Here is a 26,519-nt window from a genome sequence, read left to right on the forward strand (position 1 = left end):
ATCTTAAGGTGAGTGATGTAAACGATGACGTCAGGAGAGCAGCTGTTGAGTCCATTGGGTTCATCCTGTTCAGGTATGGACCAGAAGAAATTAATCTCTAACATCTTTACAATTCAATCCCACCCACCAGTGCCCCCTCTGTTTACATTTCATCGGTCATGTCTGTTATTTATTGCACATTTTTGTCATTGATATTTATAGAGATTCTTTTGCTATTATGTTGATGAAATCACTAAATGGTTTATGTCCTGAATACATGAAAGAATGGAATATAAACCCAGTAAGGCTCTGAGATCTACAGCCTCAGGTCTGATAGAGGAGGACACTGGAGTTCAAAGCAAACATGGCATTTCCACTTTTAAATTGTCTTTCTTGCACTGTGTGCGGTTTTTATTGTATTTTTATTTTTCTCTTTGTTTTAATTGTTTATAAGCTATTTTCTTTAACACTTTTAATCATGTAAAGCACATTGAGTTTCCTTGGGTATGAAATGTGCTTTGCTTTGCCTTAAGGCAATGTACATCTGTGATGGTTAGTTTGTGCAAGTTATGTAAACATGGCATGTAGCATTTCAATATAGCCATTTTTTTAAACCGGAACAGACCGAGCTGAAGATGACGTGCAAAGACCCAATTGGGCCTTCTGTCCCACAGGTCTTCTTGGGCCGTGTTGTGCAAAGAATTTATTAGCATTAAGTATAAACTCTGGACATCACCAGTCAAAGAAAATAAATGTTTCTGAGAGAAGCCACACTTGAGTTCAGCAACATATTTTATTAAGCATGTTTAGGTTCTTATTGATGTATTTCCTTATTTAGAATCATTTTATACAGAAACCATTTGAGCATGTCACTAGCCTACATTTCAGGCACAGGCAGTAAAAAAAAAAAAAAAAAATCCTAATTTCTAGAGATGTATATTGGAAAAGGTGAATCTACATGTGTTCTGAGATGGTTTTATCACACATTTATAGCCCAAATTAAGTGCATTTTCTGTACAGTTGGGAGAACGTAAACAGAAGGATGATAGGTCCAATAATGACAATTTACAATCCCTCATTAAGAATTTAATGTTATCTTTTTATCTCAAGTGCTTCTTGACATTGTAATTTTAAATTCAGTGGAACCTCAATTGAACGGACTGATAGGGGCAGGGTGTCATCCGATATAGCCGATTGTCCGTTACAATAAAGGACTTTTTTGTTCTTTTTTTGAGGCCGTAAGCCCCCATATTACTGTACAGTACAAAATTATTGTTTTGTAGTCTTTTTTCGTGGCCAAACTCTCTCAGTACAGTACGAAGTTATTCTAACTAAATATAAAATAAGCTTGAGAATGTTTGAAAGTTTAACATTTGATCCAAACTTACCACACCGGTGTTGTTTGTTATGGTGACATTGTTGACGTACAGTGCCTCATCATAGACGAGGCGCTTTCATGAGCCGCGAGGAATTGGTGCGTTTCCTAGTTCCAAATCTATTGCCAAAGATGAACGGCTTGACAAAAGAAAACTGTTCCTGTGCCAAAAGTAGGATGTTCCAGACTCCAAAGACTTGTTTTGTATTCCTGAGAGCCATGCTGCGCTCTCTCTGCCAGCAGTTTATGTATAGTAGACAATAGATAGAACCATCATATGGCCGCCACGTCAATGCCCCACATTCAACATGGCCACCACGTAGGCATGGAGGGTACATCTTTTGGAAATAGATCTAGTCATATTGTATACCTGTGACCCGGAAAAACCTCAGCCCCATTCTCTGCCTGCATTGTGCCACAGTGCCAGTAAACAACAGCGGCCAATTCTGGAACTGACAGATTTTGTCAAGGGCATTTTAAGTGACAAATGGAAACTATTTTTGGACATGTTCAGTCTCTGCAGTCCGTTTTATCCGATAGCTGTCTGTTTTATTGAGGTTCCACTGTACTTGACATTGTTAATTTGGTCTTGTCGCGTAGTAAGTGGTCTGTTTAATAAGACAAAATGCTGACTTTTACAATAAATAGCTGTTTGTTTTTCTTTAACAATGATCAGAAACCGTATCCTATTTTCCTAAATGGGAGACTGATGTAAAAAAAATTGGCCTTGGCATCAGATGGCTTAATGCTTTATTTAGCATTTTGTCTTTTTCGTGTAACATTGTAAAATTGTGAGGTCAACTCCTGTAGATTGGTCTAGTTTAAAAAGGGAAGTACATCACAAAGGGGTAGCCAAACACAATCCAATCAGTCCAGCTTTTGAAATTGGTGCTGATGCTTTCATGTTGATTGGATTGTTGTAGCTTCATACACGGCTTACATGTTCTTCCTGCTTGGCGTCGTAGTTGTCAGGAAAGCGCATTGTATCTAACGCAACACCGCTAGATGACTGGGCAGGTGGTTGGCATCTCAGTGGACTTTGGTAGCTCACTACCCCAATGCCATTCCTCATACCCCTCTTCATGAAGAGTTTGGAGTTTTCGGCCATAGAAGATCTGAATGAAATTCTTGTACGAGTCCGATCTGTGTTTGATGCCTTTGGATTTCTGTCCAGCTGATGACTTGTGCAGGTCTTATAATTACAGGTAATGTAGCGTGTGAATGCCTCCCTGAACGTCTTGTTGAAGAGCGTGTAAACCAGCGGGTTAATCCCAGATGACACGTAGCCCACCCACACAAAGATCTCCATCAGTCGAGCGATGATGTTGACATCACAGCTGGTACATAGCACAGAGGTGACATTAGTGATGAAGAAGGGGCACCACATGACCACAAAAAGGAGGAAGACTATGCCTAGCACCTTTGAGGCACGCTGCTCGTTGGTTAGAGTCTGCATTGACTTCTTCCCCATGGTGGACATTCTGCGAAAGGGGATTTCATCAACGCGAGGAGGGTTTTCTGTGCCTACATTGGGGTTTTCTTGCATCCTTGGAAATCTTCTGTCCAGCACATGAAACTGGTCAACTTGATTAGCAGTCCCAGGATGTTCCCTTTGGAATACTGTGGACACTGCCAGGTAGCTGAAGCGCTGAATCACCTTTGACCTGAGTAAATAAACCTTTTTGCGCAGCACGTGGACAGTAAGAAGGTAGATCACCATCATTATGATCAATGGAACAAAGAATGCTGCCATGGACCCAAACATGATGAATTCACGGAAGGTGTCCGTTTTAAGCAAGCATGTGTGGTTACTGTTGAAGGTGATGTTGTTTCTGGGTTGGTAGTTCTGGAGCCCCTTGATTGGAATAGGGATTGCTATACCTGGAGAAGAATAAGAAGTAATATTTATTAGTGTTAGCTGGAACCCTAGCCAAATTACTTTAGGGTTTCAGTAAAAAAAAAAAAATCACTTTTTTTTTTTACATGAAATAGTAAAATGTGAAAGTAGTCTGTTCTTTCAGATGCATGCACCAGTCATAGTGGCCAAAGAGTCTCTATTAAACTGGCATTATTGACCCGATATAAGAAATCTTTGGAAACATCTTTGATGTCTGATTTTATTTATTTTACTTCGGTTTTTCCTATCCCGGTATACCTCACCTACACAGTGTGCCTCCCACTGCTGCAGAGAATGTAACTGTTTATAGTGTATCTGCTTTTATTCCATCCGGCTTGTGTTTATGAGCCTATAAACCAGGTCTGCCGTGGCTCTTGTGTCAAGAAATGTATTTCAAAGCTATGCCAGTGTTTGAAATTCTCATTTAAAGAAATTGCTACAGAGATGAGTGAAATACATGGGAAAGTGTAAGAAGATGTGAAGTGATATGCTTACAAATGGATATAAGCCACACCAGTGCTATCTTGGCCATGGCCTTGGCTCTGGATTTGTACTGGCTGTGCTGTATGGGTTTCTTGATGGCAATGTAGCGATCCAGTGAGATGGCGCACAGGTGCATGATGGATGCAGTTGAAAACAGCACATCCAGAAAGAGCCAAATAGGACAGATGAAGTCTGGAAGGGGCCACCCAGAATCTATAGAAATAATAGAGAATATCAAGTCACAATTGACATTTCCCCCCCTACAGTAGTTGTTTTTAAAGCATATTTTTGGTTTGAAAAGGTGGTCTGGTCTTGCAGTGAGAGACGTATCACCCAGCACATGATTAGAAGTGGCACTCAATAAGAAGATCTGTGTTTGTTTATATGTGAGGTATGACTGTGCTGGAAAGAGGAGCGTTCATAGGCTGTTGATGGAGCTAAAAGCCCTTCATCTAGAGGTCCTAGGGACTTACAGTAATGTTTATTTTCACTCCCAGGCATTCGTTTGGCACTTAGACTTTTATTCCCTCACCCTTTTAGTTTTAAGAGGGACTCTTGGATTATTTTCATGGTGGTTTTGATTTTGGTCTCCTTTTCAATAAAACCTTATTTAAATACAACATTTGTTCTTAAAGTTGCCCGTCTACGCGAGTCAAGACTAATGACCAAACCTAATGAATTCAGAATGATTTTGTTTTAATAAGCCAATATATTGAGCACAATTCAGGCACAAAGCTAATTTGTTCATATCCTTCAGAGTATCTGTTCACCCAGTTTATATTTTATCTTTGAACTTTCCTAGTGAGATTGATAAAATACATTGTACTACAAGTGAATAAATCTCCAGGAACTTGGTCAGTCTTGAAAGTGGAGTCTAAAATCTTATATATAAATATGTAACTGAATCTTGGCTTTTTCTTTCTTTTCTTTTTTTTTTTTTTGTTAAACGCAAATACAACTGTATTTACTAAAATGACAGCTTTAGCATTCCGAGAGTTTAACTATCGGTGGTATACATTTTTAAGAAATTGTAGTGTATATGTACATATTTTAACACCTTTAACTTTAGTCTGACGCATGATACTCAAAGTACCGATATTTGTCTGACGATTACAGCAAAAATCTACATTAAATTCAAGAGGAGGAGTTGCCAGCGAAGCCATTGTTTTAGTTGCATTGAAGGAGCAAAAATATCTTACCCTAAGCATCTAAATGTATGTGTTGCATGTTTCATTTAATATGCACTTCTGTAATTCAAATTTCTGAACTTTGTCCTGTTAATTGCTGTCTTGCAATTCTTTTGTCAAGTGCTGTTTAGGATTTCATTGGAGGGCCTATTACACGCGGGTTTGTGGTTAACTGTGTTTCTTAGCTAAGAGTGGACATGCTTAACTTACTGTAGAGAACAGTGACCAGGGCAATTGGCATCACCAGGAGTCCCACCAGTAAATCAGCCACAGCAAGGGACATCAGGAAGTAGTTGGTGGCATTCTGCAGTTTCCTCTCAGTTGACACAGCGAGGATGACCAAGATGTTTCCGCCAATGGTGGGAATGATGACCATAACAATAAGCAGGGCAGCCCACTTCAGCTGAACCCCAGAGGCTTCTGATAGTGAGCCGTTAACCGCCAGTGGAGCCACATCTGACTGGGACATAGTGCTGTAAAGTTTCCAGCGGGTCTTAATGTGGGTCTGGGCGCTGATCTCTGTGGTTTTGCAGGCTCGTTCAGCATTGTCACTGGTAGCCACAGAGAAGGGCAGGTACGTCGGCCAAAAAAGCTCAGGGGCAGTTCACCGGATGCCACATCCCCTCGGACAATATATTGTCATTAAAAAAAATCTGACAACCTCTTGATGATTGTGGAAAAGCCCCCGTATTGTTAATCCATACAGGTGAAGTATTTCCACAGGGAGACACCAGCTGGAGTCCTCATGTTCCCTCGTTTTCCCTGGCAGATTATACTAGCCACTCTTCCCACCTGAAAGGGCAAATAGATCCATCAGGGGAACAGGAATATATTATCTTATTCTGCTCAATAATTATGACAGTGGGATATGGTTGTAAAAAGGGTGACGATGGCTTGCATGATTTTTCTTTTCTTCCAATACCAAATACTAACTGTGTGCATGAAACATCTCTCTGAAAATGTTAGTAAGCATTCAAAATGTAAAAACATTTTCTATTTACTTAATTTAATTATTTAACACATCCAGTAAATAGGGATCGATCCTCAAACGAAACACCCATTAACACACAGAGAAGAGTAAATACTGTATAATTTTGCAAAGGTTTCTTACCTCTCCTGAATGAGTTGGAAGGTGTCCTTCCAAAAAGACTTGGAACAGAGCAACGTCATATTTGTAGCCCTCCCAAGTGAGAACATGAGACCATTCTCTCCATGTCCATGATGGGAGATTGGTTTTGTGTCCAAAATGTCGGGCTATGCATCACCTCCCATGATCACAGCTTTAGAACTTTCAGGTGTTGTGGCTTCTGCCTTCTTCTTTCCTTCTCTCTCTCCAGCCTCTAAAGAGCTTGCAATCGCTCCTTGTTTCTCCCCCTCTCTCTCCCGCTTTTCCCCTCCCCTCAGTCTTGGTGAGTCACACTGTGCATAACATGAATGTCTTCATGGTGGCCACGTGCCAGTGGTTCCTGGGGTTGTTTTCTTCAACCAGTTGTCCCAATGTTTAGATTTGTCATTTTCTCTTCTCTCCTCCATTAAAAGTTACACAAACACTAGCAATGCATGGGGTGAAGTATTAATGAATTGTAAATTTTTACCTCTATTTTACACGTTGAAAATCTATTTTCCCACATTTTCTTTTGTTTGAAGCCTCAAAAGTCTCTGCAGTCTTAGTAAAATTTTAAAAGCAGATGTGTGGTATTAAAATATGTAAAGTTAACATTCCTTGGACTTTACAGGAACCAGATGGTGAATGATTCTTTTCCGCACACGAAATGTTACCAGTAAACCTGTATGCATTCACGTATATGTCCTTATAAAGGGTAGTCTACACTCCATCCACTTTAGCAAAAATATTTTTGTTATACATCAAGGTGGCCAGTACACATAAGTATATGTTACAGAGCTTGCCTGTAAAAGTCAACCTATATCGTGTCTTGTTTACTATAACACTGTCCAGGTGTGTTCATTCTGTATATGGGTGATTACATGTCACAGTCAGGAAGCATGTACTAAGATCTTATCTCAGACACAAATGCATCGATAATCCATTTTCCTGCCACTTTCATTTACTTTATGACGTTCCTTCCAAAGGCCTGGGATATGTTGACAGAAGGGGCGATTAAACCGCAACTGTATCAGCTCCTGCCACTCCTCATGATACATTTGAGACATGCACACAATGATTTAGTACTTAATTAAACAGTCCAATGATACATTCAGAGGACATCACAGGTGGTATTGTAGGACGTCATCTGACCACCAGAATAGAATACTTGAGCTCTCGAAATGAAATCAAAAGCCCATCTACATCTGTCATTGAGCGCCATGTGACTCAAGTTTGATCATCTTGTGTGTTTGAGCTGATCTCTTGAATCCAGAACGTAGAATTCCTAGCATGTACAGAAAACCTATTTTATGTTAATACAGGTTTTGACACTGCGCAACCCAATCATGTTTAAGTATAATCCCAGAACTTCCTTTGTGATCAATTAATTATCTACCTAAACAGTCTTCGGTTTCTCCTGTTGCTTTACACAACATACAGGCAGGCAGTCCTGTTAAACATGTTCAACATCTTGGAAAAATTGAAAACATTCATTGTAGAGCTATAATTTTAATTCTTATGTATAAGTAACAGTATTTGCGAAACATGTTCAACCTCTTGGAAGAATTGAAAACATTCATTGTAGAGCTATCATTTTAGTTCTTATGTATAAGTAACAGTATTTGCAAATCACATCTCATTGTGTTTCTCTTCACATCAAACACAGTATTTAATTTTTTTCTTGTCATGGTTGTGTACAGAAACAAATTCCTTCTTTTTGAAAGATGGCCCGAAACAGACGTTCCCTAACACAGCTAGATCTACAGTCTGACTGGTGGTTTTGAGTTTGTGACTCATTTGTTCAATGCCTAAATCACATTCTTTGAAAACAATTGTGTTGGCAGACTTTCCATGCACTGTCCATTGCACACTACGAAGCATTCAACACACAGTGGGAGGAAAAAGTATGTGTAAAGTATTCTTAAATCCCTGCATAAATTGGTCATGAAATGTAGTCTGGTCTTCATCGAAATCACAAGACAAAAAAAAACAGTCTGCTTAAACTAATACCATACAAACAATTGTTTTCATATTTGTATTGAAAATAACATGCAGACATTCACAGGACAGGGAGGGGGAAAAATGTGTGAACCTTTGGTTTTAATAACTGGTTGTACTCCTTTGGCAGCAATAACCTCAACCAAACGGTTCCTGTAGTTGCAGATCAGACATGCACGATGATCTAGATTAACATCGGACTTTTCCTCTTTACATAACTGTTGCAGTTCAGCAAGATTCCAGTGATTTCAGGTGTGAATAGCTTTCTTGAGCTCATACCACAGCATCTTACTGAAGTTGCGGTCAGGACTTTATCTGGGCAACTCCAGAACATTTACCGTAATTTCTTCTTCTGAAGCCATTCTGTTGTTGATTTGCTTCTGTGTTTTGGATCGTTGTCCAGTTTAAAAAGGCATCCTTTTTTGAGCTTCAACTCTTGGACAGATGTCCTCAAGTTCTTCTGCAAAATATCTTGATAAACTTGTGAATTCATTTTCCATAGATGATAGCAAGCTGTCCATGCCCAAAGGAAGCAAATCACGCCCATACCATGATGCTCCCTCCACCATGCGTCACAGTTGGGATAAGGTTTTGATTTTGGTGTTTGGGTTTCAGATCAAAAGATGACTATGAGACAAAAGTTCATAATTCCGGCTTTTATTTTATGTAGATGTGTTAAACAACTCAGGACAGAGCACCTTTTGTTTGAAGCCACCCACTTTTCAAGTGAGTGGGTGTGGACTGTATGGTAGGTTTGTCGTCAGAGATATTGGCATGTGAGTTCTGTAAGTCTTCAGCTGACAGCTAGGTTCTTTTGTACCTCATTGAGCATTCTGCGCTGTGCTCTTTCAGTCATCAGGACGGCCACTCCTTGAAAGAGAAGCAACAGTGCTGAACTTTGTCCATTTTAAACAGTTTGTCTAACCCAGTACTGATGAACATAAAAACTTTTAGAGATAACCTTTTCCAGCTTTATACAAGTCAAGAATTCTTAATTGTAGGTCTTCAGAGAGCTCTTCTGAGCAAGGCATGCTACACATCAAATAATGCTTCATGACAAGAGACAATTTGAAACTGGTGTGTGTTTTCTACTGGCCAGAGCATCTTTAAGCCACACCTCCAATCTTGTCATTGATTGTACTCCAGGTCAGCTCACACCTGAGTCTGATTAGCTCTTGGAGAATCCGTAGCCTAGTCGCTGACGTCATAGACTGTTTCATACTCCTTGAACACTGGGAGCTAGATCCATTGCACACATCCACCATCCACACACAGATGTAATTGTGAATATTACTCCGCCGCGGACTAATATGGGAGCGCATTGGCCTGAGGTTCCGCCTGTCACAGGAGTTGACGAGACCAGAAAAAACTCTTACGCCGCTTCTGCTATTAAGAAGTAATGGTACTTTTACTCTGTTACAATTATCTAAATGTCACTTGCTACTTTTATCAATTATTGCTTATTTATCAACTATTTCGTGCGCGAGACTATGACTTCGACTTCTGCATTGGGCACTGTTTGCGCCAATCCAGTTTAAGCCTAGTTCACCAATCAAATGACACAAGAAAGTCACATGACCTCACACAACGTCTTTTATTGGGTTTCCCAGGCATATGTATTAACACTAGATAAACCAGCCCGACTGATTGTCATGCCTATGTGGCGGCTCTGTTGGGAAGGTCGTTGTTATCATGAAGACAACGGCGCGCTACTCTTGTTTAAGTTTAGATGAACAAAAACAACAGCTTTCACGTATTGTAGTATTTGTCTGTCACTGTCTGCCCAAATGTGGATATTTCAGCTCACTTATAACTTTAGAAAACATTGTGCAGTATATTGCAGATGTTGTGACACACACACACTACAACATCAGAATTTGCACATTCACATTTTATTTTGTAATTTTTTGTTATTTATGCTCATGCTGCGGGAAAAAAAAATCTGAAGTTACTCAGTACTTGAGTAATTATTTTACTGTGTACTTTTTACTCTTAAGTAATTTTTTGGAGGACTACTTTTCACTTTTACTTGAGTCACATTATTGTCAAGTAAAAGTACTCTTACTTGAGTACAACTTGAGTACAATATACAATATATAAGCGGACATCCTCTATTGTTACTCTTATGATTAAGCAACATTTTTGCTCATCAGATCAGCCCATGTCGTATTTGTTTCACTGGTCTTTTGAAGAAGAAGGATCACCTTTATTGTCATGAACACAAATTTTTTTTTCCTCTGCATTTTATCCATCACAGTGAACACACACACTTTTTAATGGAACACACTGGAGCAGGGGGCAGCTGAAGTGCCCGGGGCGCAAACCTAATTGAGAATGCACTCATTCTAGCGTCTGTAAACGGTTTTCTCATGAAGGTTGATTTTCATTCAAGAGTGTCATGTTTTGTTAGGGAACTCCAGGAAAACCCCATCTCAACACACTATATAGGAGCTTTAATTTGTCGACGGATAAACGCTGTATTTGGCAACCGATTCTGTGTGGCCATGGCCGCCATTCATGGCAGGCACGTAGTAGCTGCTTGAGTACACGAGGTGCGTTCAGGGGCACTGCATAAATGGGAGTGACTATGTTCTTTGGTGGTTCTTCTGTAATACAGTCCATAATTATCAACATTGATTAGGACTACTAGGAAAATTATTTGTATCAGAATTCTTTAGTTAAAACTGTACGATCACACTGTCATGATATGTAATTTATTTTAATTAAAATAAAATTTATTTTGCTTTGTAATATAAGAATAAATAAAATATTTTGTTTAATAAAGTGAGCCACAGTTGCAAATGCAAAGTTATCAATGTCCTTTCACCATCGTTCATGTCATACTGTGTTGCATGTTTTTGTTTGCACATCACTGCCAGCCCTCCCAGTTAACACGGATATTTGACTTCTAAAGCCGTCAATGGCAATGAATGTGTTAAGGATGAAATTTTTCCTCATGTTTTTGAGTTTTTAGGGTGAAAACTGCAGCTGGCTGTTAGTGTGGACTGATTGGGTGGCAACAATGGAAAAATGAAATGCCAGTATTTCAAGGGGAATAGCCTGCGAGCAACAGGAAGGGGAAAACAAAAAAAGAGCTGTGAACTAGTTAATTCTTGAATGAACTTTGTTCAAAATTTAGAATTATGAAATATGTACTGAACTAGCTAATTTTTGGAACAGTAAACTCAACTTTGAACTAGTTCGCGTCGAAAATTAACTTTCCCGACACTGTCATGTGTTTCCACTGTGAGGTGTATAAGTGATTGCTAAGTTGGCTTGCAAAATGCATTATACTGGTGTGACACAGTGTTAATGTGTTTAGACTGTAATTACTACCCAACACCCATTTGTTTGGGTCCAACCAAACAAATGGGTGTTAAAAAGTTCATTTTGATACCATTTACAACTTTAAAACCGAAAAATCACCTCCAAACTGAACACAGGTGACCTGCTTAATGGAAATGGAAACATACAAGTTGTTTTTATTTTTTTGTTTTTTATTTTTTTTCTTCTCTTTTCAGAACTCCTGAGCAGTGTCCCAGTGTGGTGTCCCTTTTGTCAGAGAGCTACAACCCTCATGTTCGCTGTGGTGCTGCCATGGCTTTGGGCATCTGCTGTGCTGGAACAGGCAACAAGGTAAGCTACCTTGTTGAAGTGAAAGAGAGTAGATTTTTCACGTTAACAATCTAGGTTAAATTCACTTTTGAGGCAAATGAACTGTATCAAACTGAAAAATGTATATAACAACCTCACCTGACACTTATTAAACTTAGAATAACATAGACAATGTTGAACAAGTTGACCACAACTGTTGTCAAAGTACTAAACCGCAAATCCTCAAGGCTCAGGAGGTCATTTGTCCTGACATACGACATTTCGATGTTATGAACAGTGCGCAATAAACTAGTTTGCACGGCGCAAAATGTGACGCTCAGCTACCACCGTACTTAATGGATTTTATTTTATGAATATGTATGGCCTAGAAGTGTTTTTCATACAAATATCTACTGTAATTATGACTTTATTTACATGCCAATAAGAACTTGGTGAGAAAAAATATATATTCCAATACTAAGACGCATACAAAATCAAAACATGGGGCATGTACACAAACCTGGTTATCAACCAAGCAATGTAAGTGATGCCTCAAGTAGTTCTCATTTCAAAAGCATCAGTTAGAAAAGGACTGTGTGTGTGTGTGTGTGTGTGTGTGTGTGTGTGTGTGTGTGTGTGTGTGTGTGTGTGTGTGTGTGTGATGTGCGTGCGTGCGTGCGTGCGTGCGTGCGTGCGTGCGTGCGTGCGTGCGTGCGTGCGTGCGCGTGCGTGCGCGTGCACACACGTGCACACACGTGCACGCACTGCTGCCCACGCTCATTAGACCCTTTATTAGGAGACTGATGGTGTTGTGGCGAGTGAAGTAGGTCACCTGTATAAAGGAATCAATTATTTTGTGGACGACTGGTTCGTACATGTGCCTCACAGTTCTGAGGACCCGGGTTCAAATCTGTCCTCGCCTGTGTGGAGTTTGCATGTTCTTCCCATACCTGCGTGGGTTTCGGTTTCCTCCCACATTCCAGAAACATGCATGGTAGGTTAATTGACGACTCTAAATTTTCCATAGGTGTGAATGTGAGTGTGAATGGTTGTTTGTTTATATGTGCCCTGTGATTGGCTGGCGACCAGTTCAGGAGGTACCCCACCTCTCGCCGAAAGTCAGCTGGGATAGGCTCCACCACGCCCACGACCCTAGTGAAAATGAATGAATGAATGATTTTGTTGTAATTTATACAACTTGTTCTTTGGAAATTATTATAGCAACATTGTACCTTTTTGTGTGTAAAAAATGGAGGGTTCTTGTTGGTTGAAATGTAGAGCAGGACTTTATTATTACATTCTTGTTTTATATATTTATACTATTCCATATTAATTAACATTTAGCAGAACCCCTTTCCTCAAATTAAACTTATTACCTAAAAAACAGTGGGGAGCATGATGTGGTCAACTGGTGTTGTCTTTACCTCTAACTTATCATCACATGACTCAAGAGACATCTTATAACCCTTAATGCTCAATGAGCAACAGAGTGAGAACTAGAAAAATCATCTCTCTGTCATAATAGGAGCAAATTGTGGAAGGCGGTCCTTGTTTTAACACTGACACAGTTGTCCTGGGCAACCAGATATGGATGCTAACTAATCTCATTAATTAGTATGGTCTTGTTTCCTCTGTTAATAATCGTTTTCCGTAACACATGTTCCCCTTGTTGTGACAATGTTGCAGTGTTACAAATAGCAAATTTGAAATGTTCATAAATAGCATCTGGGTTTGTTTTTTTTAACCCAAGAGAACATCAGTCAAAGCTTATAAAATCTCTTGATTTGAGCACGATGCAGTTTTTCATCGCAGTGGTTGTTTCTGCAGGAGGCCATTAATCTGTTGGAGCCCATGACCAATGACCCAGTGAACTACGTGAGACAGGGTGCTCTCATTGCCTCTGCACTCATCATGATCCAGCAAACAGAAGTCACCTGTCCCAAGGTTTGTCCACTGTTTGGTTTAACGAACATCCTAAACTACAACTCATGTTAATGAAAAAAAAAAAACATTCAATTCAATCAACAATAGCAACAGCCTTAGTATTTTGTATGAAAGGATAGCAAAGAGAGAAAATTGAAAGCTCAAGGCATCATCTTTTTGAAGATTAAGGGAAAGAAATGGCCAGGTCATGGCCAGAGATTGTTGGGAACACGCTACATTTACTCAAGTAACATTTTGGATAAATTTTAATTGTCAGAGTAGTTTTAGTGAAGCATACTTTTTACTTGTACTCGAGTATTTATGTGAAGAAGAAATGGTACTTTGACTTCATTACAATAATCTACATGCCGCTTGCTACTTTCATTTCTCAATAATTTTGACTTTCTTTTTCGACTTCCGCATCGGGTGCCATTGCTTCAATCCACTGTGATGAGCACGCTGATTTTTTACTCAAGTTCACCAGTCAGACAACACAAGAAAGTCACGTCTGTACACAAAGGCTTCTATTGGGCTTTTTCAGGCCGCGCGACATGTGAATAAAATGCCATCCAGGCATTGAACTTCATGCCTTAGGCTTTACTGGCACGCAGGGGTAGAAATAGCACACATCACATCTCGATACAGACAGTACTGTTTGAAATGAATTTAGGGGTTTACATGAATGACCGTTCATCCAAAGAATTCCGTACTGGATCGGTCCTGGCCCGGGTTAACAACGTCCGCCACCGGCGCCGTCAACCTGCAGGGCGCCGTTGGAAATTCAGTTACTGTGGGTCGAAGTCGAAGAAGAGGTGGAAAGCGGGTTCTTAGGCAGAAAGAGAAGAGGAAAGCACAGAGCCTAGAACTGAATGTGGGGACTTTGAATGTTGGGACTATGACAGGAACATCTCAGGAGTTGGTTGACATGATGTTTAGGAGAAAGGTTGATATATTGTGTGTCCAGGAGACCAGGAGGAAAGGCAGTAAGGCTAGAAGTTTAGGGGCAGGGTTTAAATAATTTTACCATGATGGAGATGGGAAGAGAAATGGATTTGAGGTTATTTTAAAAGAAGAGTTGGCTAAGAATGTCTTGGAGGTGAAAAGAGTACCAGATCGAGTGATGAGGCTGAAACTTTAAATTGAGGGTGTTATGTATAATGTGATTAGTGGCTATGCCCCACAGGTAGGATGTGGCCTAGAGGTGAAAGAGAAATTCTGGAAGGAGCTAGACGAAGTAGTTCTGAGCATCCCAGACAGAGAGAGTCGTGATTGGTGCAGATTGTAATGGACATGTTGGTGAAGGAAATAGGGGTGATGAAGAAGTTATGCGCAAGTACTGCATCCAGGAAAGGAACTTGGAGGGACAGTGTTGTTGCTCTTACAAGTTCTGCTGAGCATGATAGTTGAACAGCCTTATTGAAGCCATGTTTTCCCAAAATCTCTATAAGGAAATAAAGTGCTGTTGTTTGTATATTAATAAACTTCCTTCTTTTTCTGCAGGTGAATCAATTCAGACAGCTTTATGCAAAGGTAATCAATGACAAGCACGATGATGTTATGGCCAAATTCGGTGCCATCCTGGCCCAGGGAATCCTCGATGCAGGTCAGTGTGTACTATATATTATGTTTAATATTTGTAGACACACAGTCTAACCACCCATGTTGAACTCCCCAAAAGTCTGACAATTTTGGAGTTCAAACAAAATTTTCATGAAAAATGTGCCTCAAAGGTAAAAAATTTGGAGCCATCATGTGACTCAAGTTTATGAAATTATATTATTAAAGGTCCCATGCAATCCTTGCCCTTTTATCGGGTTTGCAAGATAATTTGGGCTGAAAATGCCCAGGAGGCCCTTTTTCAATCTATTCTAGTTGGTCTTTTTTTGCCTGGTAGTTTATACGGCCGGATTTGTCATTAATATCTGACTTGTAATTAAGCTTTGCACTGACTGGATAGCGGATCTTCTCAATTTAAATACGGTAAACAGCTTCCCTCTCATTGGCTGTTGCTGATATCTTGGCGGCCAAGCGTTCATAGCGTTTTGATAGAAGGGAACCTTTGAAAATTAGACTGGTAGCATGGTAACTTGCAAAACATCCAAGTCCATCCTGAATTACAACAAAAGCATGTGCTATTCATGCCTATCAGTAAAGGCATCCACTAATGCTAGCTGACGAGCAGCCTTAAACCTTCAGCTATCAGCAAATGTACCAAATGCCCTCCTGTACCAGTAAAAAGACAGAATACTGTAGCACCTGTATCGGTGTTAGAGTTGTACAAATTCCAACTGTACCTCGAAGGTATCTAAATGTGATTGATTCTTTTTTTTAATCAATGACATAATCAATTATTTAGCTTCAAAAACTAAGTAGTTTTACTTTTGTTTCAGTAGTTAACTTCTGTTTACACTTATAAAAGGATTGTTAAAAATTTTTGTCCATAAAGGTTTTATGATCCTGAAATTTTTTTTTTCTTAACTACATTATTTTCTATCGGCACGGTAACCGACTGATTAGCACATCTGCCTCACAGTTCTGGGGTCCGGGGTTCAAATCCCGGCCCCGCCTGTGTGGGGTTTGCATGTTCTCTTTGTGCCTGGGTGGGTTTTCTACAGGCACTCCGGTTTCCTCCCACGTCCCAAAAACATGCGTGGTAGGTTGATTGAAGACTCTAAATTGTCCGTAGGTGTGAATGTTAGTGCGAATGGTTGTTTGTTTCAATGTGCCCAGCGATTGGCTGGCGACCGGTTCAGGGTGTACCCCGCCTCCTACCCGAAGATAGCTGGGATAGGCTCCAGCACCCCGCGACCCTAGTGAGGATAAGCGGTAAAGAAAATGGATGATTTCCTATAGAGAAGATTGGAAATCAGCCAGTGCCACAGAACGGCCAACGTTTGACTTAGGTTTAAAAGAAAGGGCAATGATTATTGGCATGTAAATGCTGTATGCCCGATTGTAGACTCCTCTTTAAATGGGGTTTATGACCTTTTCAGTGGAATTGGCATTGATTCACTGCCCTCAAGGGTATTTAACCTTCTGGCCTTGTAGTGTAGTGGCTCAAACTGGCACACGATACCCTGTTTTCATCTCTCGGTGGATGTGAAAACTGTAACCGCACTGTAAAACAAGGAGTGTTTGCTTTTGTACGAGCGTCTCTTAATTTGAGTTCCTTCAGGCAACCAAAGTAAGCCTCCACGCTTGACCACCCGTGCGCTGACTCTGGAACAGATCACATTAAGGTTCATTAGCAGCCGGCGTTTAGCGCGGCTCTGCTACATTCTCTGCCATATGGCACATTGATGTCCCACTGGTAATTATGTTTGTCTGATCGTCTCTGGCGTTTGTGTGCCTGCACCGCTGTTTGTGGACTTAAGCACACAAAAATGGTGTGAAAAATGTGTGAGGTCCTAGCTCCACACTCACACTGACACAGAATGCACCAATTTTCTCGTGTATACACAAACCGTTCGATGTGGGCAGGAGAATTTTCCTGTGCCAGCATAAAATACTTTGTGCTAATGCAGAAAGAAGCCACGTTTTTACACGCTGCGGTGTGCACTCTTTAGCATTTTCACATTTATCAACCATATACCAATGTCTCTCAGCCCTCCTGGTTGCTTTTATTTGTTGACAGTGGACAACAGCCAAGTCATAGCTCGAACGAGGCACAGTCAGTGCAGTCACCAACATGCCATGATGACCTCGCGTGAGAGCATCCAGACAGTTACTTATCGCTGGGATTGTTTTTCACACCGAAGACGATCTCCCCTCTCTTCCTTCAACTTCCAGGGATTCTGCATGTTTTTAGGACACTCACACGGCATTTTGGCACCTGGAATTTAAACAGATCCAAACAGGAATCGCACCCCTCCTCTTTGGGTGTCAGACACACTTAATCACGCATTTTGTTGTCTACTTGAAACTTTTGAGGTGTCGTCGTAATTGTATTTGATTTGACAGGCGGAGGCGATTAGCTCTCCATTTCATTATTGCTGTGCCTTATTACCAAGGAAATGTTAGACCTTGTTTCATGTTCCCTCTTTCCATGTCCATTACACTTATACATTTTTATCCTCCCCTTCTTTTGATTTTACAGAATGTCCTTCACGAATAGAAAGAAACACAATGTGCTTTGGTGGTTTCCCAGAGACATAAAGGGCGCTGGTTGTTGCAACCTCTAAGGTCCAACATAATCTGCTTCAGGATGCTGGTCCACCTCCCTCTTGTTTGAATTTCGATAATATTTTCCCACAGGAAAATGTAAAAATAAGTCGACCTGTTGTTATTAGTATATTAGCGGTCCCACTGTACTTGAAATAACCTCCTGTCTGGGGAACTCACTGGTCAAGTGTTCTTAACCCGTTGTCACATTTTGAAGAGACTCTTAAGAAACGAGTTCTGGCTATGTGACTGATTTTTGGCCAGCATTCAAGTCAGTGGATTGGAAGAGTTTCAAGTGGTTCAAATCACTCTACCAGGGGAAATTTAGTTGATTGACCTCAGATAAGAATGGGTTACCTGCTATTGTCTTGGCTGATTTAATTTGAAGCGGTACGGCCCACTCCCTTGAACCATCGTTTCTGTTCATCATGACTGGACATGACAGATTTATCCTGGTTCCCTCCTATAAGTCCTTCCTGTCACTGTCTTTGCGTCTGAACTTTTTAGAAACCTCCCTGTTGTTTGCCTCTGTTAGGAGGAGGGCGTTTGCGCTGAACCTTCTTCGCGCTGTTCAGATACTGTCAGAATAAAAAGTCACTAATCTTCAACTCTTGGAGAACAGTGTCAACATCTCGTTACACTCATTCTACTATTGCCCTCATTGTGAAAGCTCTTTTAACTGTAAACAGTGAGAAAAGGAGAAGAAGACACTTTAAAAATTCAGCACAATGCTTTTCTTTTTTACATATTCAGCATTTTCATGATCTGATAAGGAATTATTTTTAGACAAGCAAGCAGACACAAACAATTACATGAGGAATGTGTGATTTAATGCCGGATGTTACAGACAATTCATTTTTTGATTTTTATGGCTTGCCATTGCAATATGTCTGTTATCTACAAGCCACAGCGTGATCAATAGATCCCTGGTCCCCACATTAACCTCTCCACCTTCCTTAACTTGTGCCAAGTTTGAAAGGGTTTGGTCCACAGTCAGTCACAATCTATTAGCAATGATGTATTGTTCTTTCATTTATCTTCTGTGTGGCTGTTAACGGTCCCCCTTCTCAGTTTGTTTTATTGCCTCTCGATATTTTGATTGTGAGGGGAGCTCATCCAACTGTTTATTTCCAAGTAGTTGTGTTGTCACAAATTCGTGTAAATGTGCTATCATTGTGTTAACTGCTCACACCAGTGCTCTGACTTTAGTTTTTGACTGTAATACCTTAAAGAAGTAGACAGGTTGTTTTCACAGTCTCACTGACATTCTTCTGTCAAAATAAACAAAGGCTAAACCATTACCCCACGCTTAATATCCACTCGTCACAATCTGGTTCAAATTACTTTTTGTTTTGTCTCATGCAAATGTATAGTGTAGCTTTCGTTCCCATGATCACCGGGGCAAAATTAGGGCACGCAGTGAAGTTAGCGGCTACTCAGTATTGCCAAATCTAGTGACTTTTGTGGCATTATTGGAGACTTTTGGACCCATTCTAGAGGAGCTGTTCACCCGTCCGCCTTCATATTGTAAAATAATGGCGCAGGCCCAAAGCTACCGATAGCTAATTTAACCAATACATTTCCGTAATATGTCCCCTTTAACTCATCCATCCATCCATTTTCTGAGCCACGTCTCCTCACGAGGGTCGCGGGCGTGCTGGAGCCTATCCCAGCTGTCATCGGGCAGGAGGCGGGGTACACCCCGAACTGGTTGCCAGCCAATCGCAGAGCACATAGAAACAAACAACCATTCGCACTCACAGTCATGCCTACGGGCAATTTAGAGTCTCCAATTAATTCATGTTTTTGGGATGTGGGAGGAAACCGGAGTGCCCGGAGAAAACCCACGCAGACACGGGGAGAAAATGCAAACTCCACACAGGCGGGGACGGGGATTGAACCCCACACCTCAGAACTGTGAGGCTGACGCTCTAACCAGTCGGCCACCGTGCCGCCCCCTTTAACTCAATGGTTTGTTAAAGTAGCAGTTACCATGTATCCAAGCGTTGTGCCCTCTGTGTTGTAGGTGGACGCAACGTCAGCATCTCGCTTCAGTCCAGGACTGGTCACACTCACATGCCATCAGTAGTGGGCCTGCTTGTCTTCACCCAGTTCTGGTTCTGGTTCCCCCTCTCCCACTTCCTGTCCTTGGCCTTCACACCCACTGCCATCATTGGCCTTAACAAGGACCTCAAGGTACTGGCACATTACCAAGAGCCTCGTGACTCACCACCACTGAATATTTTTAGTCTTTATGGGATTTATATTGTCTTTTCTGTTTGTCTTGCCAGCATCAAGCGGAAGACTCGTAACTGTATTGTTTACTTCAAATTTCATAAGTAATCCTCACCATGTTAAACTCTAAATGTTAGCTATAGTGAGCAGGGCGAGTGTGGTCCAACAGTCTTCAGAACCAGTCGAGGTTAACACGACCAGACATCATCATGTTGAGATTTTGTGTTGTGCTGGAGATGTTTCTCTCTGTCACATCAATCAAAGCTGCAGGTCTGCTTTAAGTCTGAACGCGTACTTGACCTGAACAGTTAAACAACAATTCTGACTAGCATGTATTTTATTTCTCTGGAAAAGAAAAGCCACCACATTTTTGAGTTAAGTAGTTTATTAGTACATATGCATATTAATCAAAGATAATTTTCCACTTCCAATAAAAGTCCTCTTTAGTGTAACAAGACCAAAAAGGTGGCGTCCATAAGTTTCAGTTTTCTGTATTTTTATATATTATTATATTATAGCTGCTTATCTCCCACAATTTCAACCATGTGACAGATGTTTTGAGTATTCAAATATTATGAATCACAAACGAAACGCTTTATCGCTGATGTCTTTCTGATGTATTCCTGTTGACTGTCATACAATAATGAGACAAAATCTTTAATGAGCTGCGAGCCTCAATAAAACTCAATCCAAATGACTAAATAAACTTAAACAAATAAATAAGTAATGAAGTAAATGACTAAAGGTTCTTGAAGCAAATTAAATACTTTTTTTTTTTAATCTTCCCACACTTTAGTCACACATAGCAATGTCATTTCTCTCAACTCTCTTAATTACCCTTGGTAACAACCTATGTGAAGTTGTGGAACATCTCTATGACCATGTACCTTTTAGGTGTCCATGTAGATGCCTGACAGTATCAATGGCATGTTCTAAATATAAAAAAAATAATATATAAAGCTATTGGGCACATTTTCCACCAGACATATTGGTTCTTAATACAGCAGGGGGAAATATTTGATTCCCTGCTGAATTAACATGCACATTATAAAAGCTTTAAAAACAAAATGTATAGTATAAAAGTTATAAAATGTTGTGCATTTCATTGAGTGAAATAAATTTTTTGATCCCCAAGCAAAACATAAGTTTATCATTGGTGGAGAAATTCTTGTTGGCAAGCACATTGATATTGAGGCATTTCATGTCACCAGGTTTGCACACAGCTCACGAGGGTTCCCCTTTGCAAAAACTCTCCTAATCCTTCATGTTTGTTGGCTGGTGCTTGGAAACTCGAAGCTTCAGCTCTCTCCACGGGTTTTCTATTGGGTTGAGGTCTGGAGACTTTTTTTCCCCCTGGTAAATGGTCCAAATTGGCATGAGATCATTACAAAGAGCCTGCAGTGTACTGTGAAGTGGCTCCTTTACCTTTCTCACGATGATGCTCACCTTTGGAGGCAATTAGTTAATTGTGCACAGCTGTGCGGCACATGGGGACCAGCCAATCTGTGAAAGCCAAATCTTGTCTGAGTCGTAGAGGGTCAAATACTTGTTTCATTCAAACTGCACAACTTATTATTTTTATATTGTGTTTTCTATGCATTTTTATTTTGTGACATGCTGTCTGACCATGATCAATAAACAAGGATACAAATTTGGATTGAGGGAGAGTGGTAGGGAGTTGAAACCAGAGCTTTACATTATATCAAAATACACACCATTTTTTCCGCCCTCACTGTCTCACATGCAATCAGACTAATCAGACTTCCTGTTTTCGGTCAATTAGGATTACCACAATTATTACCATTTGCTAAATGCCAGAATAATGAGAGAATATTTCTATATATATTTTTTCATTATTTTAGTCAAAGTCAGAAGTTTACATAAAGTAATATTACTATGCCTTTCAACTGTTTGGGGAAAACCCGGATAAATGACGTCATGTCTATGGAAGCTTCTGAATACACCTGTGGATTTATTTGAAGGCCCATCAGCCAACATATCAAGAAGAGATTTGTGCACAAGTCTGGTTCATCCTTGGGTGCAATTTCCAGATGCCTGAAGGTGCCACGTTCATCTTTTCAATTATTCAAAAGTATAAACACCATGGCAATGTCCAGCGATCATACCGCTCAGGAAGGAGACAGGTTCTGTGTTCCAGACATGAACATACTTTGGTCCGAAATGTGCTTTTCAAAAGGTACAGAACAAAATCAAAAGACCCTATGAAAGGTGCTGGCTGAAGCTGGTAAGAGTGTGTCTTATTATTCTCAGTGAAATGTGGTGCTGACACAGAGATGAGCTGAAAAGCCACTCTGCCAGTGGCTGTTTAGTCTGATTTCATGTCAGACAGTGAGGTGGGGGAAATAACGTGTCTTTTTATACTGTTTAGTGTATGTAAACCACTGGTTTCAACTGCAGATAGATTCATTCACAAGGGGAACGCTACTGTCAATTAATTTCTTTGTACGTGACTTAAGAGTAACTTACAAATTCACCAGGACAATAATAATAATAATAATTCCCCTCCTTGATCGTCTTCAGATGCCCAAGGTGCAGTATCGGTCCAACTGTAAACCTTCCACCTTCGCCTACCCACCGGCTCTGGAAGTTCCCAAAGAGAAGGAGAAGGAGAAGGTAAGATAGACACTCGTCTCTTCTTCCTTTTGCATGTTGTGTTATTGTGTTCTAATCATAACATAACTGTGATGTGTGCGCCTGGCAGGTCTCCACTGCTGTTCTCTCCATCACAGCCAAAGCAAAGAAGAAGGAGAAGGAAAAGAAAGAAAAAGAGGAGGAGAAGATGGAAGTGGTGAGTGCCATTTGTTTTTAGAAAGTTTTACACTCGTTTTAGGTGACTGCCAGAGCTGCTTTGCGCTCCTTCATTTTAGACGAGCACTTTTCAAAGCGAGCATGTTTAATCGGGCAGCCATCCACAACTCTAGACTTCCCGTTTGGTTCTCCGTGCCATGTTACAGCTCCGCTCTGGTGCTCAGAGTCAAATGTGGAACTGTCTCACTCCTGTCTTAGTCCTCTTGCTTGATTGAAAGTCCGAAGAAGGTGGGAGCCACACGGGGCATTTCCGTCTGTGCGGATACTTTTATGTAGCCAACTGTACAATAAAATTGTTTATTTGGAATTTTATGTTTAACATTTCTCCTTTCTTTGCCAAGTAGAACAACAGAGCCACGTTAAATGAGAAGAATGGAGGAAATCTGGCAGGGAAAGAACAGCTTAACTATTTGATAAATCATCCTTCAGTTCATAATTTCATTATAAGACAACAGTTACCTTCTATTGCTTTTTTACAAGCCAACAAATCAGCTGCTACGACAAAGCAAAGAACACACCCACTCTGTGCTCGTCTGTTTGTGGCGACAGGAAGTGCAGGAAGGCGAGAAGGAGAAGAAGGACGAGGAGAAGGAGAAGGAGAAGAAGAAGGAAGCGGAGCCCAACTTCCAGCTGCTGGAGAACCCAGCCAGAGTGATGCCGGCCCAGCTCAAAGTCCTCATCATGCCTGACACGTGCCGCTACCAGCCCTTCAAACAGGTAACCCAAACCCGAACCAGCAAACACGCGTTCAACAATAGCTTGAACAACCGCACACCGCTCGAGCGTTCTTCTGCGTGTGTGTTGGAATGCAACATCGAGATGCAGCAGCACGACGTTAGGCCAATAAAAGATCTACTCAGTGTTTCCTGCTCTAAACGCTAGAGCCAATCAGCACACGACGCCATGCGGCAAAGAGGAAGTACTCTTTTGATTGGCCCGCTCTCCTTGTAAGGGTTTGTTATGTCATTCACAGGAAGTGAGCACTTTTATAGACCTGGCTGGACATCTGCTACGTGTTGGCTGCACTGGAAGAATAAACACTCGCATCAGCTTTCATTCATGATTGCACCTTGTACAGCAGAACGCCTCTGAGCTCATTCACTTCGCAATGTCACCAAAGTGTATGATGCTGGGCCATATTTCTAAATTTGGCCAACATTTCCTCTAAATGTATACTTCAGCGTTAGATTTAAAACATTGACCGACATTCGATGGACATAGATGTCAGAATTTGACCAACATTTCCAGAAATGTACACACAAACTGTGTAGGAAACCAAACTTTCCAGAAAATATATCGAGTGCCACCAGAAAGTATTCACACCCGTTCACTTTTTCCACATTTTCCCGTTAGACTTATTCTAAAGCTGATTTGATTTGAGTATCTTTTTTTTTTTTTTTTTTTTTTTTTTTTAAATCTACCATCCCATAATGACAAAGTAAAAAGATATTTTCAGACAGTTTGGAAAATGTTCTGGATGGTTTTATCTCCGCAAGGGAAGAATAGAGCTCCGCCTTAGTGACCATAGGGTTCTTGTTCACCTCTCTGACCGAGGCCCTTCTTCCCGGGTTATTCAGCTTGGTCGGACGGCCTGATCTAGGAAGGGTCACGGTGCTTCCTAACTCCTTACGTTTCAAAATAATCGAGACCACAGTACTTTTCGGGACCTTCAATGCTGCTGAAATTCTTTTGTATCCTTCCCCAGATTTGTGCCTTGACACAATCCGGTTTTAGAGGTCTGCAGACAATTCCTTCGCCTTCATTTGCTTGCTTCTTTCTGCTCTGATATGCACTGACCTTATATAGACAGGTGTGTGCCATTCCAAATGATGTTCAATCAACTGAATTTACCACAGGTGGACTCCATTCAAGTTGTAGAAGCATCTCAAGGATGATCGGTAGAAATCCGATGCACCTGAGCCTAAGTTTGAGTGTCATAGCAAAGGGTGTGAATACTGATGTACCTATTACGTTTGAATGTTTAATTGTTTTTTATAAATTTACACGCATTTCTGAAATGTTTTTTATTTTGTCATTATGGGATATTTTATGTGGAAAACTATACTCAAATCAGCTTTAGATTACAATCAAATGTGGAAAACTTGAAGGGGTGTGAATACTTTCTGGTGGCACTGTACATCCGAGGCCTTAAATTTCCAAATATGACCATCATTACCCGCTACCGTTGACTCCTGCACACTCGCAGTTCGGCACCCGCATTCACGGTTGTTGATTTTGATTTTGATTTAATTTAAACAATTTTTTTTTTTTTTTTTTACTAAAATATACGAGAAATACCCTCCTGGACCATAGTTATAAATTGACAGAAAATATATGCTTCCGAGGTTGTACAATTTGGAATTTGAACATTTATTTTAAAAAAGGGGGGGGGAAAGTACGCTTCTGAGACCATTTATTTTCGATTTTGACCAACCAAGAACTATGCTTCTGAGGCCATGGATTTTGTAATGTGGCCAATATTTCCAGGAAATGTGATTTTAGCTGGGCCATCAGTTCTCGTCACAGCGAGTCCCTCGTATGATTTGTTAGATCCTGTTTTTTATACGGGATGCCCTTCCTGATGCTACCAAGTACCCACCCATTTTTCTTACCACCTGGCTTGGCACTCTGCACAAAAGGAGGCAGCATGTACTACTACACTACCAGTGCCAGCATTTCTGGGAAATCTCCACATCTAAAAATCTAAAAAGAAAGAGAGAGAGAGTTTTTCTTTGGTGTGACTTATTCCCAAAGGAGGATCGAGGACAGTTAATGGCCTATTATTAATGATGACTATCGTTTGTTCAGCTGCACACAGGCGGCATCATCATCATGAAGGACACCAGCGAGGAAGAGGAGGAGCTGGTCGAGCCCGTGTCGGCTCACGGCCCCAAAATCGAGGAAGAGGAGCAGGAGCCGGAGCCCCCCGAGCCCTTCGAATACATTGACGAGTAGATCAGGTACCGCACAAATGATTATTTAAAATTATTTAAAAATCACATTTACTTCGGATCTCAGCTGACCTGCATGCGTGTGTTTGTGTTTGTTGTTTTTGTCTTCAGGCCTCAGAAGAGACGGTGTCCTTCTGGCCACTCCCACTCCCACTCCCCCCTCCCTCTCATTGTTTCTCCCCAGGCTCCTGTTGGTCAGACGGGAGCTATTTTACATGTTCACCTTGTATTTTGTTATGTCCATATAATAAAATGTCATATATACACCAGAGTGTGTTAGTGTTTATTTGACATCTATATATACAGTTATACATTCATCCTTCCATTTGTATTTTTTGTGTCGCAGGTGAGATGGAGAGGAAGGGGGCACCCTGGGCTGCTAATCACACTCACCTCATTTGAGGTGCCTCTCCTCTAAAGTTGCTTTTACGGGAGTCATGTGAAATTTCTTCGACTAACACATCAGAGCATTCACAAATTGGTATCAATAAAACAATATTTAACTTACTTTCTGTGTAACACATCATTTTTTTAATGATAGTACACGAACAAATGGTTGTCTTTTAACAATTTATAATTAGAGAAGATTTTTGTTTACCCTTATTAATGATGAAACTTGTAAAAGTTTATATCAGTCTTTAGTTTCTTATAAACGCCACTTTTAAACATCTTTGGGATGATCTCCAAACTGACTTCCCAGTGCAAATGATCCCCTGTAAAATTGGCAAAAAAATGCTCACAATATTATTTGTATTATCAGTGTTTATAATTCTTGTACTATGACTTAATTCTCAAAAATTGC

General features: G+C 40.6%; 2 protein-coding genes across 3 annotated transcripts in view; one reads left to right on the plus strand and one right to left on the minus strand.

Moving 5' to 3' along the window:
• Positions 1 to 25,981, plus strand: part of psmd1 (proteasome 26S subunit, non-ATPase 1) — a 34,192-nt gene extending 8,211 nt beyond the window's left edge. For both annotated transcript variants that reach the window (XM_061683993.1, XM_061683994.1), the window contains exons 16-25: positions 9 to 73; positions 11,546 to 11,660; positions 13,446 to 13,562; positions 15,042 to 15,144; positions 19,729 to 19,898; positions 22,479 to 22,571; positions 22,660 to 22,746; positions 23,316 to 23,483; positions 25,575 to 25,726; positions 25,829 to 25,981. In XM_061683993.1, coding sequence (XP_061539977.1) covers positions 9 to 73; positions 11,546 to 11,660; positions 13,446 to 13,562; positions 15,042 to 15,144; positions 19,729 to 19,898; positions 22,479 to 22,571; positions 22,660 to 22,746; positions 23,316 to 23,483; positions 25,575 to 25,721 — 1,065 coding nt within the window. In that variant the 3' untranslated portion in view covers positions 25,722 to 25,726; positions 25,829 to 25,981. The remainder of the gene's footprint in view (positions 1 to 8; positions 74 to 11,545; positions 11,661 to 13,445; positions 13,563 to 15,041; positions 15,145 to 19,728; positions 19,899 to 22,478; positions 22,572 to 22,659; positions 22,747 to 23,315; positions 23,484 to 25,574; positions 25,727 to 25,828) is intronic.
• On the minus strand, positions 1,280 to 6,245 carry htr2b (5-hydroxytryptamine (serotonin) receptor 2B, G protein-coupled). The gene is made up of 4 exons (XM_061683645.1): positions 6,033 to 6,245; positions 5,132 to 5,713; positions 3,747 to 3,947; positions 1,280 to 3,235 (listed from the first exon to the last, which is right to left on the minus strand). Exons 2-4 carry the CDS (start codon positions 5,388 to 5,390, stop codon positions 2,280 to 2,282), a joined length of 1,416 nt encoding a protein of 471 aa, XP_061539629.1. The 5' UTR covers positions 5,391 to 5,713; positions 6,033 to 6,245; the 3' UTR covers positions 1,280 to 2,279.
• Positions 25,982 to 26,519: the final 538 nt, after the last annotated feature.

This window comes from Phycodurus eques, chromosome 8 (assembly GCF_024500275.1).
Source record: "Phycodurus eques isolate BA_2022a chromosome 8, UOR_Pequ_1.1, whole genome shotgun sequence".
NCBI lineage: Eukaryota > Metazoa > Chordata > Actinopteri > Syngnathiformes > Syngnathidae > Phycodurus > Phycodurus eques.